At 38.6% G+C, this 19,285-nt stretch overlaps 1 protein-coding gene across 10 annotated transcripts in view; it reads left to right on the top strand.

The window, feature by feature from the left end:
- EEFSEC (eukaryotic elongation factor, selenocysteine-tRNA specific) overlaps positions 1-19,285 on the top strand; it is a 126,620-nt gene that overhangs the window by 34,887 nt on the left and 72,448 nt on the right. For all 10 annotated transcript variants that reach the window (XM_064432705.1, XM_064432701.1, XM_064432697.1 and 7 more), the window contains exons 2-4: positions 2,424-2,631; positions 4,665-4,761; positions 6,353-6,517. In XM_064432705.1, the coding sequence (XP_064288775.1) occupies positions 2,444-2,631; positions 4,665-4,761; positions 6,353-6,517 (450 nt within the window). In that variant the 5' untranslated portion in view covers positions 2,424-2,443. The remainder of the gene's footprint in view (positions 1-2,423; positions 2,632-4,664; positions 4,762-6,352; positions 6,518-19,285) is intronic.

The following is a 19,285-nucleotide window of genomic DNA, read 5'->3' as shown; positions in this document are numbered from 1 at the left end:
CCAGCTCTTAGGAGCTATGGCCAGGTACAATGTGGTGCACTGGGGCTTTGGAGGAGGCACAGTAATTGTGCTGACAGTGTCTGTGAACTTGGGTGTGCTGTTGCTTTCCCTGACTTGAAGTATTTTTTGTCTGGAGTGCCATGGAATATCTTCTGGTGTTTCTGGAGTTTTTCCATGGAATGTACAGTTATTTCTCTTTGTTCATCTTCTATGAAGATGGGGCAATGCCCCAAGGCAGACATCCTCAACCTTCTAGCAACAGGGCTGGTGATTTTTATGGCTCTTTTAAAGTGTTGCTAATAGATTCATAAGTGCATCAATTGCAAGCATTTGCTGTATAGCAAATGAATTTGAAGCAGTTGATTTCGAGCTTCAGGGTAAAGTGACTCCTTTTACTGAAGATACATATTACAGTTCAGTGCAGATTTTGTGTACTTTGGAGGGAAAGATACCACACTGTACATACTGCATCTTCTCAGCTGCCCTTTTCAGGGCCAGGTTTGGATCTTTTAGCTTTGGCTTAGTTCTGGAGCATGAGGATCACTGTGCTTTAGTAGTCACAGTAATGTTTGGTAAGGCTCAGGCTGCAGCATTGTTGTGTTACCAGAATGTCCTTTTTATAGTATGAATAAAGAATTGGACTTGATGGTTTGGTTTTCATTATTTATTCCCATTCCTTTTGAGGATGTCAGCTGTGAAGAACAGTGTAATACAAAATGTGTATTAGGTTTAAAACAGCCCTGTTGTATGCATTCACAAAAATGGATCCATTCTAATTGTTAAGTACTTTGTCCTATTCAAACTATTTTCATGCTGTTTGTTTCCCTTGGTTTCTGACCTTTAAGTCTGGACTTGAGTGGTGTATAAAGTCTGAGCCTTTTGTACAGTCTTGATGATGTTTGTGTTGAAATTTAAGCAAGCTCTAAATCAATACAATTCCCGAGACAATAAAAATGGAAACTACTTTTGAAGATATAAAGCCCATCTTTGGTTTGTCAGGGAGAGATACTTGAAATGATTGGTGAAAATTCTGCAGGAGCACTGGAAATACCATAATTATCCAACTAGTTCTCTGAAGGGCTTAACATTCATTATTACAAGATGAAAGGTCTGGTAGGTTGAAATAGTCATTTGTAGCCCTAATTTTTTTTTCTTGTAGTTCCCACCCACTCATTCACCCATGCACTTCAACCTCGGAATGATTTCCTATCCTGAGTTCATGGGAACTGGGAACAAGGGGAGCTGTTGTCGTACCCATTGTAAAAGCCTTAAAAGCAAAAAAAAGGCAAGGGAAAGGCTGGACAGCGTGGAGGAACAAGGAACAGTTGTATTGATTTCTTGTTCTTCTGATCTTAAGGCCAATATTAAAAGTACTTAAGTTGGAGAACTGGAATTTTACATGATTTCTAGCTTTTATCATCTTTCAAAATGTGCTTTTCTTGGCATATGACTTTCTGGTACTTCAGCTTTAAATTTTTGTTACTTTTTTGTGTTTACTTTCTCAACGCTTCAGTCAGTTGCACTTTTCTGTTTTGGTATTCAGAGTATTTCAGTTACCTCAAAATGAAACAAGAAAATTCTGAAGGTAGTTAGTGGAGGGTCCAACATTCATCAAAAGTTCCTTGAAAACTAATTTAAATCCGTGAAATCCAGGTTGCTTCAATCGAAAGAGTAAGGGTTCATGACAACAATACTTTGAAAAATAAAAATAATCCATAAGCATGATAGGTAATGTCGGCCTAAAATTTAGGAAGCTTTACACAAAGAGATCTAGGAATCAGATCTGTTCCTGTGTTTGAAATTACTTGTTCAAGTTGCGTGGATCTGAATTGGGAGTGAATGACAATACACTGCAGGTTTTAAATTGCCTTTTTCTAACACTGAGGGATTCAGTAAGTTCTTTAGACTTGGGATAAACCTGTCTCTGGTGGTGATCACGGTTTTCACTTTTATGAAATTTTGGTCTTGGAAAGAAAAATGGTGGGAAGCAGGTAGCATGGGGTACCTGGTTGGCTCTTGTTGGGGTTGCTCTGAGTGTGCAGCTCTCTGCAGTGTTGCTGTGTGTTTCTTGGGCTGTATTAGATTCTTGCTTGGCTGCTTAAATTATAATTTTTAATTGAGGCAAACGTCATGCCTGTGTTGCTACAAGCTTAATTTTCTTAGTATTTTTTAATGCAGTGATAACAGCCTTAGACTTGAACTATCACATTCTTCCCTAGTTCTTATAACTCAGTTATAGCCTATAATAGCTTAAATTCCCAAGGTCTTAATTTCAAAAGAGCTGTGGAATTCAGTGCTTACTTTGACTTGTGTTTTGTTTGTCTTTCTGGGCATTTGTTGACAAATTTAAATGGAAACAATTTGAGAAAATGATCCTTAATCTTTTTATGCTGTGGCAATACTGACTGTGAGTTCTCCTCCAGGTGCCCAGATTATCGATTTAATGATGCTTGTGATAGATGTGACAAAAGGGATGCAGACACAGTCAGCAGAGTGCTTGGTAATTGGGCAAATTGCCTGCCAGAAGATGGTGGTAGTCCTGAACAAAATAGATCTCCTTCCAGAGGGGAAGAGACAGAGTGCCATTGAGAAGATGACTAAGAAAATGCAGAAGACCTTGGAAAATACCAAGTAAGTGAACAGTAATACTAGCAGATAACTTGTCACAAAATTTGTTTTGGCAAAAATACCAACATTTCTCTTCCAATGTGCTTCTAAACATACTGACATATCTAGCAAAAATGATGAGAAGAGAGTGAAAAGATTTACAGAAACTCAGATGCAATTCCAAATTAACATCTGCAAGTATCATGTGTAGAGAAATGTTTTCTTGTAATTAAGCTTTTAGATTTAAAGAGCTGCTTGGAGTTTGGATAGGATTATACAAAGCCAGAACATCCAGGTGAAGAACTGGTGGATGTGGTTGGAGCACATCTTTGCTTTGCTCAGGGATATAAGGGGACATAACTATTGGGTCACATTTTGAGTTGAATAATCTAAGGAACAGGATTCAGAGTACACAGGAGAGAGAACCAAAATTCAGTTTTGGCACTGTGTGCAGTCTGTGCTTGATGGTGCTTTGAAAGCACTGCTGATCTGGGTGTGATTGCAATGTGCCTGTCCTGTTGTATCTGGGGCGTGTGGAGTTTCTCAACAGCCTTTTTCCCACTTGACTTTGAATCTCCAAATGTATTCCTAAACTATTCTTTTTAGCAGGACATATGATACCATTTGACAATTGCCTCTAATGCCAATTGTGGGGTTTTGTTTTTGTTTTTCTTTCAAATAGTTTACTTGTTGAAATATTTTCACCACACACATAGGTATGCATGTGGAATTCCATAGCAGCCAGCAAAGCTGAAGGCTGTTGCAGTTGTAGAGTAGATGTTGCCACCAATGCAGGGGAAATTATTGTAATGTTGTCAGGAAATTGTATGGAAGGCCAAAAAAAAAAAAAAGGCCGAGGAAGGTAACTGTTGTATATTTCAATAGTTTGATATTTGTGAATTTATCTAATCAAAACTTGGTTTTCTGTGAATTGATACCAAGACTAAAAGTAAATTTTCTCTATGAATGAAATTTGTTTTTTAAAAATTTTTTGCACATCAGCTTCTTGCTTTGCTCAGCAGGATCTAAATTCTTCCAGGAGAAATTTGGTTTGATGGAGTTTCAGTAGGGCTGGATCATGTTTAGAAGTGCCTCCAAATGCACTATACTATTACTCCAGTTTGTTCTGGTGTATGGGAAGAGGAGTAAAGCATTTGGTTACACATAAATTTGTTTATTGCAACACAGTGCTCTGAAATACTTGTATGAAAATAAATTTCAAAAAGTTTTATGGTTAATCACAGGAATTTTCAGTGCACATTTTTAGTACCCTTTGTCCTTAGATGCCTCAGGCTTATGGAGTGTAAACAAAGAAAATACCTCATGTGCCTGATTACAGCTGGAGCACTGAGTGAGCTCCCTTTCTAGACCTTAACATTTCTTTAGCAAAGCCCCATCTCTTCCCTCCAGTTTGCTTCCTTTTGTGAGAAAATCACTGGGGGGTGGGTGTCAAGAGGATGGCCAAAATAATTAAGTACTTGAAGAATAAAACTGATTGTAGCATAAAAGGTAAACTGAGGTCAGCTGGCTGTACTGCTCCTCTCTGAACCCTTTTGTGTTTGAGATTTGTGAGTTTTGCAGGCATGGATTTCAGTAGATTTAGATCTTTCTGTTGTCTACAGATATTGCAGACTCAGGTAGGCATCATGAGGCATCTTGCATTTGGCTCCAGTTTTGAAGGTTATGACTTTAGAATTTTAATTGTTTAATGGAAGTTAAAAATGTGCTGGTCTCCAGGTAAAGTGACTTTGGATGCAAACCACTGCATTAAGACTGGGTAACAGCAGATGTTTGCTTCTGAAATGAACTGAATCTTGCATGTGACTGTCACAGAATTGAATCAGCAGCTAATGTGCAACAGGACTGAAGCTTTCATAGTGAAGTTCAGTAGTGCTGATCTGCTGGTAATTCAGGAAGAAATTGTCAGTCACAGTGGGAGAAGAGCAGATGAATTGGAATTTTAGGGAGTTTCCTAGCCTTCAAATGAGCCTGGTCTCTATATTGACATGTGTAGAAGATCTGTGGTCTAATGGTGAAAGTCTTTCTCTCTCTTTCAGATTCTCAGGGTGTCCTATTGTTGCTGTTGCAGCAAAGCCTGGTGGACCAGAAGCCCCAGAGTCTGAGAATCCACAGGGTATTTCTGAATTAATCGAGGTACATGCTGAAGAACATAATAATAACATGAAAATATCTATTCTCAGATGTTCAAAACCCTTAGTTACATGGCATGATGTTTATACTGTGAAGAGCAGGACAACTGAAATAGCTGAGAGCAGTTTGTAGCTTGCAATATACTTTTCATCCTTTCTGTCATTAGCTTAGGGACAGGAGCATCTTTGCCCTGGAGAAATGCCACTGCTGCATCAGACAGCAGAAAAGAATCTCAAAACAAAGGCATCATTATTTGAAGACTTGTCAGATTCTGATTTGAATGCTGCCAGGTTTAAAGTACTTATAAATTGCTGAAGTTAGGGTGCAGCATCACTCAAAAATCTAGGGATGCCTGGCCCTGGGCAGCCAGGCTTGTCTTACGGCAGGATATTCCACAAGGCTGCTGAGCACTGAATGCTGCATCACCTCCCAGGCTGTGTGAGTCAGGATGGGCTTGGGGATGGGATGTAGTGTGTCCTTAGATCAGACTTAGCCAGGCCCTGTCTGCCCCCAGCAATTTCTAGAGTTGAGTAGATATGCCTTTATCTGGCATATATTCTGCCTTTATCTGGCTCCTGTTAGATTTACTGGGATGTTCTCCAGGGTTACAACCTTTGAAGGAAACTCTCATTGCAGCTGTTTTGTCAACTGAAACCTAATATTAGATGAGCTGGCAAATGCTGTGTGAGCCCTGCCATTGAACTTGGAGCTATTAGCCCTTCTGTCCTTCCTAAGAGACTCTCCATTGTTCTGCCATTGCAACCTGGGCTTGGACTGCAGTTTTTGACCTTAAAAACAGATGTTAAAGGCAATGCCAGTTGTACCTGCAGGTGATATAACAGAGAGAAATATCAAAAGTGATTTGAGAAAGGAGTGAACCAGTTCCTTTGAAGCACTGTTGAGTACATGACTTCCTTTTTATAATTAAAATATTTTGTCTGCTGATATATTTTAAGAAACTTAGTATTTGTCAACAAAAAAAAAAAACCACTAAACTCAGAATTTCTCTAGAAAATGGTACTTATGTAGTTTTTCCTAATGGATTGACCCTTCAAGAAGCACTAACAAAAATCTGAAGGGGAAGTTGAATTTGAAAACTTAACCCAGTATTACAGTTTTTCTGGGAGGGAGTCAGAGATGGGCTTTATGGAGCGCTAATATCTGTGCGTAAGTTCATTTTCACAAAATCCAAAAAAGCTGAAGTAGCAAAATGCTCTGTAAAATTGTGCTTTTGAGAGAGGGAGGAAAAAGGGGGAGATGACACACATAGTTTTTTTCCTCTTTGCTTTGCTGCAGTGTTTATATTGAGTTTGGCAGCAACTTTATCGCCAGTGAGGTTTTGCTAACCAAGCTAAATGTGCAACACCAAATCTTTCTGAGGCAGAAAATCGAACTGTTCCTGCTCCAAAGTGTGCGCCTCCCCTGTGGCACACACAGTTAATTTGACATTGGTGAGTTCTAAGCTCATTGGGAGATGCCTGAAATGAGTAAAATTGCAAGCTTGTTCAATCAATCATCTGCTTGCCTGCCTTCTGCTGTGTTGCTGTCATGACTTTTCACCCAGGCATGGTGCTGCTTTTATCTTTTTTTTCAGGTCTTGAAGTCTCAGGCTTACCTGCCATCAAGAGACCCCTCAGGACACTTCCTTATGGCAGTTGACCACTGTTTCTCTATCAAGGGTCAAGGCACAGTGATGACAGGGACCATTCTTTCTGGCTCTGTTAGCCTTGGTGACAATGTGGAGATTCCTGCCCTGAAGGTGAGTCTCTCATTTTCATTCCCCCTGGTTTTCCTGACAGAGACACTCAACAAAGAAGAGAGTGTTCTCATCCAGTCTGAAATTACTCAATTATTTTCAATTCTTATTTTTGTACTCTATTATAACTCAGCTTATAACAGTAAGAGGCATAGTGATTTTTAAATAAGGCAGTTGTAAAGTTACCTGCTCAGTAGTTTAGCTGGATGAAGAGAGGACTGATCTAGATTAGCATGTTAGGCTTTCAAATTCAGAGAAGCAAAGTGGGCATGTTTCCAAGCTGGGATGCACCCAAGGACTGAACAAGGTTTGAGGGAGTTTACTCTCATTTGAGATATGCTGCAGTGAGAAGGTTTGCAAAAGAGTCCATATAGGTAGGCTTCCAAAAATGTCTGAAAGCAAAGGAAATGACAAGAAGAGGGCATTGAAATGCTTGATGTACATTCTCTTTGTTTGCTGAGGCTTTAATTTGTGTCAGCATGTTCTGAGAGAACTGCTGGGATGCAGTAGGTGGCTTGCTGCTGCTGGGCTCTTCAGAGAGCCTGTAGAAAGTCAAAGAGACCTTCCAATGGCCTTTGAACTGCTCAACTGTTGTAACTGTTTAATTTCCTTAAAATATATATTTTTCCTTTAAAAGAAAACAAAGTGGCTTTATGCTTGGAACATGTGAAATCTATTTCACAGGTGCTGATTATCACTGCTTTGATTTTCCCTTAGTAGTAATTGCCCAAAATGAATTAGGACTTGAGGAGTATTTTGCAGCTGCCACATAAAAGTGGACCGAGCTGATTACAGTCTGTGGGCAGGCCAAATTCTGGCCTAACAAGCAAGGATGGAACTGTTTTGGTGCTGTCAGTATTATCTTCAAGTCATTTTACTGTGAGGGCCTTACTATTTCATTGAGTGAACATGCTGTTTTCTCATTTTGACTGTATTGTTTGGACAGGTGAAGGACTACATGAGGCATTCTGATTTCACCTGAGGTATTTGGCTGATAGTGGACAATTCATTTCTGGCCAGCCTCTTCAGTGATACCTGTGGCATACAAACAATAGTTTGTATGCTATTGCCCTTTGCATAGAAGTGATTTGTACCATATGTACTCTGACATTTCTTCTTCCCCAGTCGAGTTCCTCACTGCCTATATTTTTATTTACAGCATGCAGCCTATTTTGGGAGCTATGCTTTGAATTCCTGCACAGATTATGATTCCTGGGGTTGTTGCTCTAGCTTCAGCTTCTCCTGGTTTCCACTTGGCAGCGTTCTTTCCTTTGCTGTTGTGTCCTTTTCTCAGTCCTGGGCCTGCCTGTGCTTGGGGTCCAAAGAGGGCCAAGTAGTTAGGAGTGCAGGGAGTGGGAGATGGCTCCTGCCCAAACAGGGCCCTGCACAGCGAGTTCACTGCTTTCTTTTTGACATAGCATTTGCCAAACTTCCTGTCATTTTGTGCTCCAGGAGATGGGGGAGACAGGGCAGAGTAATTATTTCTTGCAAAGAAAGAATGCATCACTAGATTATATCTGGAAGTGACTATTCTGCTTTTCATCTGTAGTCCAAGAATGTTTTGAAGAAATGTGTTTAGGAGTAAATCTGCTTTTTGAGAATCCATATGAAGGAAGAAATGACAAAAATAGAGTAAATAACTTGTGAATTGGTATTTAAAAGTGGAAATAGACTTTGTCTGTTTTCCAACAGTGGAAAAGACTTTGTGTGGCTTTTTTTTTAGTGGGCTTTCTTCCCAGGTGACTAGGAGAGTAGTCACTGAAGTGACAGACAACTTAGCAGATGAACAGGTCACTTGGCAGACAAGCCAGATCACTTGGCTCTTATGGCATTAACTACTTCCCTCAAAGTTTTCGTTATTTTTCCAGTTGCTGTTAATGAATTAAACCTTCCACTGCTGTATGTGAAATACAAGGTGTGTTCATGTCTTGGGATCATAATAGCTGTGGGCACAGTTTTGTGTTTTGGCACTAGCAACTTGAGGACATTCACCTTCATGTTGCACAGGTATGGAAACTAGGGCACATTAAAAGGGAGCAATGTTTGTAAGTTTGAGCTGTGTGTTGTACTTACCCCTGCCAGCATCATGCAGAGCTGGGTTAGGATACCTATAAAAGGTCAAACCTTTCTCAGGCGTACAAGGTAACGGAGGAAGCACATTTCACAACACATTGTGGTTTATGACTCTTTCTGACCTTTCTTTGCCCTGACCCAGTGGTAACTGAGATTGACAGCTGGTACATTTAGGGACGTCACAAACTAGCTGCTTTTTTAAAATTTGAAGAACCCTCTCACCAAGTGAAGTGGCATCACCTTCCAGTTCTACTAATGGACTTCGACATCTTTGACCGCTTGAACCTGCACAAAGGAGGGACACAGCAATTAAAAATAAACAGTGACATTCTCAAATGCCCGTGCTTGCTCTGATTGAGGCTGAGAGCACCAGCAGTGCATGGATTCCTTTATGCTTTGCCTATGTAAATTGCCATCTGGGGTTGATTATCCATATAGCAAAAAGAAAAATTATATATATGTGTTTGGCAAAAAGCTTTGACACAGCAAACAGTTCACTATCCAACTGAGTTAGTGCTATTTGCTCCTTAGCACTTGAAATCCACCTTGAAGAGCATGAACCTAGGATTTCTGCAGCAAAAACATAGTGTTGGCAGAATTCTGAATGTCATTTAAGATTATTTCAGTGGTCTTTCAATCTCTATAGTCTTTTGAGTTTATAAACTGCAACAACTTGTGACACTTGTATTTCTGCTTTATAAAAGTTACTGGAGTTTGAATAATAAGGATTTTTTGCAATTTAGTTTTGTTTTTATTTTACTGATATCTAAAGTGTAGGTTGTTTAGAGATTTCAGTTTAAAAGAGGCTGAATGTCAAACTCCACTGCTGCTGGGTCTTTTTATAGCACACTTCAACTGAAAAAGAAAAGTGTTTTCATTTCAGTGGGAGGAAGGCATCTTTTGCCTTCCTTATCCAGGTGAGAAAGATTGTAGAAAAAGTCAAGTCTGAATTGGGTCAGGAGGCAGAGAGAGCTGTACACAGATCATGGGTCTGGTTTTCCTGGAAGTGTCCACTCAGCATTGCCTTACTGTGATCAGGGCTGTGGGTGTACAAGACCCAGAGCACAGATGTGGCAGCCCAGTGTGGAGACCACTGCTGGGGCTCTATTTCAGGAATTGTAAGAAGTAGAAACTTTTCTCTTTGCTTTATAGTCAGGTTCCTGTTTGTCATGTTTGATGAATTGCTAACAAATGCTGGAGCAGATTGATGCAAGCTGAGTGGCTGGTGAAGGTAAATAACTGACTTGGAGCCTCTGTAAAGTCCAGTGCTGCCATTTGTACTGTGTATGTGTCAGAAGTTGTGAGTGTCTTGAATGCTGAGTAGCTGTGTTCCTGCTGAGTGGTTCCATTCCTGTTTTTCTCTAGGGGATCATGTGGGGATTCTCACTCTGTGCTGAATCTCAATAATGTATCTGTGTTGTATGGTAAAAAGTTGTTTCTTGTGTAATAAATCTCATTAAAAGGGAAGAAAAATATTCTTATCAGCTCCATCCTGGAGGTTGGTAGTATCCAATTGCCATTATTAGTGTGGAGCATCTCCGTCTCAAAGTTGCAAGCACACTTATGAAATGCTCCCCTCGTATTGCAGAGCAGTCATACAGATTGTTTCAATACTCAGGTGAACTTTCACAAAGTCATGTGAGACCTAGATATGAAAAATGTGAGGAACTTGCTTCTGTTTATCTCATCAAGTCTCCTAGTAAAATGAGAGTATTGGTTGAAACCAGTAGTGGTTCTGTCTTGGCAGGAGTCTATTGACTGTCAAATTATACTGACTTTATGAACTTTAAAGAAGCATAGTTTTGTGTGGCTTCATGACTTCATATACTTTCACCATATGAAGAGAGATGTTTCTTCCTAAGCTTTTTTTGTTGGCTAGATAACCTTGGTCTGTGTTTTGGCAAAAGTTCTGTAGCTTTTATGGCTAACACAACAAAAAAATTCTCCACTGTCTGATAGAATAACTCAAATAGTATTTGCAAGGCTTTTTCCTTCAAACCATTGTAGCTATTAAAATTGTAACAGAGATCTACTTTTGTCCATATAAGTACCTCAGTCTATCTGATGTCCCAGGACCTCTGATTAGTGAACTTTAGTATGTATGTACATGTAGTAAGAACTCATTTTAGCTTATTTAAGGAATTTTGTACAATCAGAGTTGCACAGTTAAGCCTTGTCAGAGGATATTTAGATCTCAGAAAACAAACTTGGATCAAACCCCACTGAACTGGCTCACAAAAACGTTTGTATGTGGACTTTCATGGTGCAACCTTAAAGAAGTTTTTGCTTTTACCATTTTGAGCACTTTGGACCTCCTAATACAAAACTGCAGTCAATGTTTGCCCCATCCAACTTGCAGTCAATGTTGATTGCTTTTAACACTGCAGATGGAGAACCCTTGCTGTATATTCTGAGAATATGTCTGAATACTGTTTCTACATCTGTTTCTTCCCGTGCTGCTTGGGTTTTTCTTGCCCAATACTGATATCAACAGCCTTTCAAATGCAACAAGTCCTCTGCTGGGAGGGGAGTTTTGCTTGCCCTGAGAGTTTTCTTTTCACTGGAGTGCTGTGGAGAAGGGCAGTTCGGAGGATTGGGTTGAGGGAGAATTGCCTAAATGTAGCTGGTAAATTGTGAAAAGGTAGTTTATGGTGCATATTAAAAGGTGTGGGTGCAAAATTTAAATCCTAAAGCAATAAATGTAGAAACATAATGTTTTACATGCTGTTTAATTCAGTACAAGAATGAAACTTTTGTCTGCTGCTTTTAAAACATGGGTTATGGTTTTTTTTGAGATTTTCTTCTTTCCTAGAAAACATCAGTGTGAATCCTACTGGTTTTGCGTCTGCTGTGGCATTTCTTAAAAGCAAAATATGCAGGATTTGGCTTATATTGGAAAGTACTCTGCTTTGAGCATTTAGGATATTATCAGTTGTTTTGGAAGAACAAAATTTCTCTGCACAGTTCTTTGTGGTTAAGTAGAGGATGAAAGATCTGATCCTGTGCCTGTGGAATGAAATTTAGATCTGGCAATAAAAACTTCTCAAATCTTTTTGGCTCAATCTCTTAAGAGAATAAGAGTAGCAGATGCTGAGTTCTTTCTGAAGATCAGTTCCCTCTTTTTCAAGTATGGTTTTGTAACTTTTTACTGTGTGGTTTTTATGGTTTTGTTTTTTATTTTTAAAAAACCCAAACCAATAACAAGCCCACAAAAAAAAAAAAAAAAGGCCAACAAAACCTAAAGACTGCGAAGCACAAAATCCATTTTAAGTTTGTATTAAAAAACCATACAAAATTGTGGTTAACTTTAGGCCTTTAAACTCACAAAAAAGCCCTCAGGAGTAAAAACGTTCAGCAAGAGATTTGTATGTTGCTATTCATTCTCTACCTGTTATTGAAGTACAATGTTTAGTTCAAATCACTTGCAATTTTTTATTGAGTATCATGTAGGTACAGTAAAGTGAGGGAGCAAGATAAAGGACTTTGTGCATTAAGGTTTGTTTTATTCAGGACCAGGGGTAATACATAATAGATATATGTTGTGGGGCTTTTAATTTTTTTCTACTTGGTCTGAGCAGAAGGGAAGGAAGCCAGGGGAGAGCAGCCAACCTGAGCAGTGCTAATCCAAACCATACACTGTATTTCTGGAGCTTGTGTGTCTAATGTGATCTCTGTAGGCAGAAAAGTGGCCTAGTCAGTGCTGGCCAATTAACTCTTCAAATACTGAAATTCATCTGCAGCTTTTCTTGGAGGTCTTGGTGTACCCTGTGCTCCCTGCCAGATAGAGACAGTTGGGGTACAAGATTGGGTAATTTTTCTCATCCAATAGAAGGCAAAGCATATGAGTTTCTTCCTACAGTGAATCTAAAAAGGAAGAGATTTGTAACTTCTGTGTTGCTTCTGTCTGTTTAAATAATCTTGAAATGACTGTTGGGATCAAGGCTCCACCTGGACATGCAGCATTGCTGGAAATGATATTGCTCTCCAAGGTAGACTTAACTTCTGCAGCATTTCCATGGCACTGTTGCTTGTGCAGAGTTACCTGCAATACTGACTGGTAGTGGTTAATGCATGAGATTAATTTGGAGTGTGTATTTTGTGCCACTGCCATGCAGATAATTTTGCCTTAATAGTTAGCTAGTGCAGAGAGCTCTTACTTTGTAAGAACTAGTACACTCTTCAGTGGGGCTGAAAGTGAAAAAATAATACAAGATGATCTCGACTCTAAGTAGAAGAAAATACTGTGTGATATGAATGTCACAGTTTTATTTGATATGATGACCGATTTTCTTAGATAAGCTGCATTTTTTCTGTCAAGATTTCAGTAAACATTTTGTTCCATGAGAACTATAAAAGCTAAAGAAAGTTGTGACAGAAATACAAGGTGGGAAAGCAACTGAGCTGAAGAAGAAGGAACCATTGTAGTGACAGGAAAGTGATCCAGACAGAGTTGTTCTGAGGTTGGTCTTGGCTCTGAAGTTCCACTAGTGACTGCATGTGCTGCCCCAGTATGTAGGAGTTCTCCCCACTCGTTTGCCTCTTTAGTGTCCTCTTTGGACTCCTGGAGACTGCTGCCAGATGTGATGTCTGTGTGCAGTATCTCATGCTCAGTATAGCTGTCCTTTTTGGAATTACCAACATACTGGGTTGCAGGATCTGATGCTAAAGCCTCCAAATCCCAGTGCACGAGTGCCACAAATGGAGAAATGGATTTTGTTCTTGTATGCTACATGAGTGAGCAGTTTGGCTTTTCTATAGCAGCACACGAAGATAAACAAATATACAGGGTTTTACTCCAAAATGAGGTTGAAAAGAAAACTAAACATCTAATGAGCTACTCAAGACATGTAGATTTTTCTGTATTGTCTCAACTTTATGCATCTGCTCACTCTACTTTCTCCTGCCTATCCTTTTTTGTCCGTTTCTAGCTTCCTTTCCAGTCTCAGAGTTTGCCCTTCAAGGTGATTGGTCTTTTCTACTTATACCTTAGATTGAAGAAACTTTTTTCTTCTTGTGTTTTCCATCTGCTGTTGCAGTTTTGAGCTGTGACTGGGATGCAGCTGAACAAAAAGGCACGTGTTATCCTGGGACTTAGCAGGTAACATCTTTCCTGTTGAACCATTGCAGCTCCCGGGATCAAGTGTTGTGTTCTTGGCTTTGTGTACCCTGGGGTTCAAGATCAGTTTGGAACTAAGTTAATGGACATTGCTGTAGTAGTCACAAGTTTCATCCAAATGCCTTTTTTGTTTAATTTTAGGGTAACTCCTTAAAGGAAAGGATGGCTGGATTGTGTTTGCATAACTTGTTTGCTTAAGCATTGCTGCTGCCAGGTCATTAACTTTATTTCTTTTAATTTATCAGGTAGAACTGTTCTCAGTGCAGTTTAATTGAAAGCAGACCCACATGCATGTACACAAACAGTTGGAGCAGGAATCCTAGTGGGATGCTTGAATAGTAATTGGGAAGGTAACCTCCTGTATGGTGCACACAGCCTTCACATGCATTGCTGCTGGGAATGGAACTTTATTAGAAGGCTTAGTTAGGGCAGAGAGGAAAGCTCATGTTTTAAATATTCAAATTCAAGTGCTGGAGGCTTTGGCAAAATGTCAGTAATCAGGATGAAGGGAGGGAATGGCACTCTTCTTCCTTGGTCATCCAGACACAGTGCAGTTCTTTATTTGATGAGGCTTTTAGAAGCAGAACAGCTCAGCAAGTGCCACATTAACTAAGCTGTGGTCTGTAATTTATAAAGTTCTGCTCAGTTCTGGCCACTGGCAAAGAAAGGATCTGAATATTGAAAACATTGCTTAACCAATGCTGCTGAGAATAAATATGACCCAGAGACAGAAGAAAATGGATTAGTGCATAACTGCCCAGAAATCTGTAGTTACTCTATTACCAGAGTACTTCCATGAAGTATTGTCATAACACCATAGGAAGTCCTCTGGATTTCATGCCTTCTACTGTGTGTTTCTGAGAGGGCTTCATTTAGAGAACTCTCTACATTTTATTCTTTGATACTGCCATAAAAATTATGTAAGAATTTACTTTGCTCTCTAAAGGTTTATTCAGCTCATCACCTGAATCTGTCATCATATGCCTGTGACAATAACATGTATTGTTGAAACTAAATGTGAGATGAATCTTTTCACTAAAACATTCCCATCCCTTCACGTTAGAATAGCTGGTGCAGCTTGAATTGGAAAAGTTAATACTAGAGAGAGCCAATATTTACAGTATCAGCTGGAATGATATAATTAGTTTAGCTGCCCAGATAGTGCTGTGATGAACATGATACGAATGCCTGGATACAGATTTCCATTTGCAACTGTCTGAAATGAAAGCTACAAACTCCCAGGCTCTTCATGGGAGTAAAGATTAGCTTCAAAGCATATGACACAAAATTGGCTTCTCTTTCTTTCTCCTCTGATGAATAAATAATCAAGAATAAACATTTCACACTTTAGAAATAGCAAGGAAAGCTCAAATAGCCTTTTAAAGAGTCTCTGTAGCTAATGCATTTTTAAATACTAAAATAGTAGACTTAAAAACTGTCAGGTCTTTGTGAAAGATTTACCAGCCAAGCTGTTCCTCTCTAGGCAACCTGTATTTAAGATATATTCCCTCAATATATGTCTATAGGGTATGTAATAGGTTCTGCAGAAGAATAGCAGAGGTGACCTTAATCCTAGTGCAGTTTAGGTGGCAGAAATCAGCCATGAGAACAGATTAACTCACGGAAATAAAAAAAACCCAGTGTATATATACAGCTGTCAAGCTTTTTTCTTCAACAGAAAGGGGATAGAGGTATGGAAAACAAGTCAGAAATTTGTTTGTCATGTAAGTTTTGTGTGGGGCTTCAGAATGCCTAGAAGTTTTTTTGCTCTTTCTTGGTATTCCTTTAACTTACTTGTTTTTGTTTTCTTAATTTCAGTTACTGTGTTGTAGTTGCTTTTTCTTAATATTAATTATGTAATGAATTTCAATAGACTGTTATGCTAAGCATCCCTAGAAGAAGTTTTTGTTTGATGTGCAATACCTAATAGGGCTGCAAAAAGTTAAATGGTGGCTTAAGGAAAAAGTATGTACTGTTATGAATCACTTCATTTTTGAAATATGGGTATTATTCATGAGGTATTTTCTTGCCTAGTTGAAGATGTCTATCCTGCTTGTGAAGATTAGCTGACAACAGTTTAAAGTCTTGAGGGAGTGAGGAATACGCAGGTATACCACAAACAGTCGAAACCACAGAAACAAGGGAATCTTGAAAGTATGTATTTTTACTGAAGAATTGGACCAAATGCTCAATACAACTAAAATAAATGTCCATTTTGGCTTCGAGTCACCACAGAGCAACACCAGTTGGTTTTGTCTAAATGCAAATCTTTGTAAAATAAAGTCAATTACAACAGTAAATCCCACTGTGAACTATTTTGCATTTGGTTTTAGGAGAGAGTTGGAGTCAAGTGGTGATTGAACAAGAATAATGTTTTGTATAACATGTGTTTCTGTTTCAAATGTTCCTTTTCTGTTGTTGACATGATGTTCTTGTTTGAGGAAAAGCAGTTGTGTGTACGAAGTGTATTAAAGAGGCAAGGACCCTGATATTAATGCCTTTTCCAGCCTTGCCAAGGGCTGCTCTGTTGTTTGGGTCTAGAGGAGGTTATTAGATATCTTCACCCCAGGGTAGGTCTTTAATCTCTTAAGGGTGGAGCTGGAGAAAGTTCTCCAAAATAGAGATACAAAGTGAGGCTCAAACTTGTTCTGAGCCCTCTGGTGAGTCTGAGATGTTATGCAAGACTGAAGTTCAGCATAATTTATTCTAGTGTGATAATATTTTTCGGGCATGTATTTCCCTAAATAATAGCAAAAGGGTGGAAAATTCTTGGGTTGGTAGAAATCTCAGTGTCTGCTTTTCTTTCTTGCAGAAAGCACTAACAGATTAGTGAAAAGTTCAAAAATACAATCGTGGTCAAACACTTTTTTGTAGTACAAATGGGGTTTTTTTTTCAGGTCTTTCCTCTTACTTGTCTTTGCTTTGTTTTCATCTTCACTTTTCTTGCCTACTCATCCTTTCTGTGGAGGTTGTTGAACTTCCATCTTTAAATCAGCTGTCCAGATGTGTGATCTGTGCAGTTAGCACATCCCTGGTTGTCAGAGCTGAGATCACAGGCTCTGGCTGCACTTCTGGAGAGGTCCTTGGAGATTTTAAAGTCTTTGTGGTGGGGGGGAGTTTTTTCACAACTTGAGATTTACTGTTGGGAATAGACAGAATGGGATTAATAAGGGTAAGGAGAACATTTTTAGGGAAGGCAATTGTGGCTTCATCTGCCTCTACGTCTGTAAAACATCTGTATGCTGAACTAATTTGGGGGATTACTAGAAACACTGAGGTGCTTTTTCTTAAAGGAATGTTTTTGGCAGGAAATTAAGCAGTATTTTTGGAAAAAATTACAGCAATTCCCTAGTAAAAACACACAAATAAACATGTGAAGGTAAGGGTTCTATTCACTTGGTTTGTGAGTTTTTGTGGTTTTTAGTTTATTTTTTTGTTTGTGGATTTTTGGTGGTTTTTTTTTTTAATTTTCAGGAGGATGGGAGTTTTGGGGTTTTTTGTTTTGTTTATTTAAATAAGGGTGGTTCTAATTCTTGTCTGAGGGTTTAATGTGTTCAGTATTGGCAAGATGCTTTGAAGGTGCATGTATGGGGAAAGAGATAGGCAAAGTTTTTACGTCAGATTTAAATGGAGTAGAGGAGAAAGAAAAGTTAATGCTCAGGCATAGTTTTGTGGTTATAGTGTGACTCACAAGAAAGACTTAGTCCATGTGACACATACATTACAAACAGTTGTAAAAACATGCCATTAGATATCCAGAATGAGGAGTGGGCTGAGTTAATGTTATTCTGAATCCATAACATTCACGTTTTCTGGCACAGTGAGAGTAATGCTGCAAATCAAACGTTGTATTACTGCTTTTGCTTTTACATTACTTTGTTGTCCCTGATGGACAATGTCCCTTCTGATCAGCTAGAAGTGAAGTTTTAATCCTGCCTTTCATTTTTTCCATGCCATCTAGTGATGCTGACACTGGGGCTTTTTATTTGAGTCAGGATTTAGATGCACTTCGACAGAGAACTCATTGATGTGATTTAAATTCTTATAGTTAGGTGAACTGCTTTAAAGTACATGCTGATTTTCTTGCTGTTTTCCTGCATATGAAGAATCAAATTTTCAGGTTAGGTTTATGTTTAAATGTGATTATGTTTTAAGTTTTCATTAATGCTTCCCTCAATCTCCGTTGTGTGGTGATAAATTTCCCCAGTGTATTTGCATAAATATAGTTTTAAACCTATGGAGCCATACCTATATCTGAGCGTGGCCATGTAGAAATGGATCTTGTATCTTCCTAATGTTTTGTAGGTCATTAACATTCATTGGTAATCTTTGTTCAGAATTTGGATGCCTATGTTTTAAGTTTTTGAAAGGAGTGAATTTCTTAGGTTCAGTTTTGGATCTGAAGGAGACATTATAAACGTTTGATAGTTTTAAAAGAAACTTCTAAAAAACTACAGTATCTGTGGCATGTGCTATATCTAAGAGGGGTTTTTATATTTTCATTTCAGAAGAGTTGTTTGGTTTTTTCCTAGAAAGCTATGAAAATGAGCCTTTTTTGTGATAAAGACTGAGCTTTCGGATCTGTTTCAGATTCTGTTTAATCTTAGCTTTAACAAAGTTAAGATTTCATTCTGTGTTTAAATCCCCTTGCTAACATAATTTATTCCATCTATTTTTTTTTTACCTGTAAGTTGGCTACAAGATTGATAAAGAAACTAAGAACAGCATGTGAAAAGAAAAAAATCTTCTCCATATGTAGCAGTTGCAACAAGTGGGATTTGGTTTGAGAGGCTGAATGTATCTCTTACACTGACAGTAACAGGAAAGTTCCAGAGTGCACAGAGATGTCACAGCAGGTCTTGAAAGTTGAGTGTGTAGGGGTTTTTTGTTTTTTTATGGGGGGTGGTCATGAGAGTGGTTGTTAAGTTTTTCTAATACAGATACTAAAAGTTCAAGTCACAAAGGAAAACAGATTCCCAGAGATGCTGATTATCCCAGTTACCACTCAAATAATTTGCAGCCACGAGAGCTCAGTGTTAATATAAAGCAGACTGCTGTGATTTAATAATGGATTTAGTTGTTTAATTGTAAAAAAGGCTAATGAAGTATCATAAATGTGGGGTTTTTTGACTAAGACTGATAGATTTAAAGAGCATATTAAATGCATTTCTCATATGCAATTTTTCATGTGGCAGTTCTACCTAGATTGAGTTTGTAGCGCTCTGATAATGATCAGAATTCTGCAATAATGAAAAATAAATCAGAGTTGGAACAGGCAAATATGTCTGCTTTTGAACCTGGAGAGTTATTTTTTATCTCTTTTTTTTATTTGTTCATAAATAAAACAAGCTTTAGTTTCTTTGAAGCAGACATCTCTCTGCAATTGGGAGAAGCTGAAACCAGCACAGTCAGGTGTTGAGCAAATGTCTCCAGTGAGTTCTCACAGGGTTGTGTTATGTATTTTTGATGCTTTTTATTAGTCTGCTCAGAGTCTCACTTCTCAGGTTTGTACTTAATTGCTGTGTGATTCTGTGGTATAAACTTCCAGATGCCTACCTGTTGTTTAAATCTGATTCCATCCA

The sequence above is a fragment of the Passer domesticus genome, chromosome 9 (genome assembly GCF_036417665.1).
Source record: "Passer domesticus isolate bPasDom1 chromosome 9, bPasDom1.hap1, whole genome shotgun sequence".
Taxonomy (NCBI): Eukaryota; Metazoa; Chordata; class Aves; order Passeriformes; family Passeridae; genus Passer; species Passer domesticus.
Note: the sequence above shows the minus strand (reverse complement) of the source record. Positions and strands in the feature narration are given on the sequence as shown.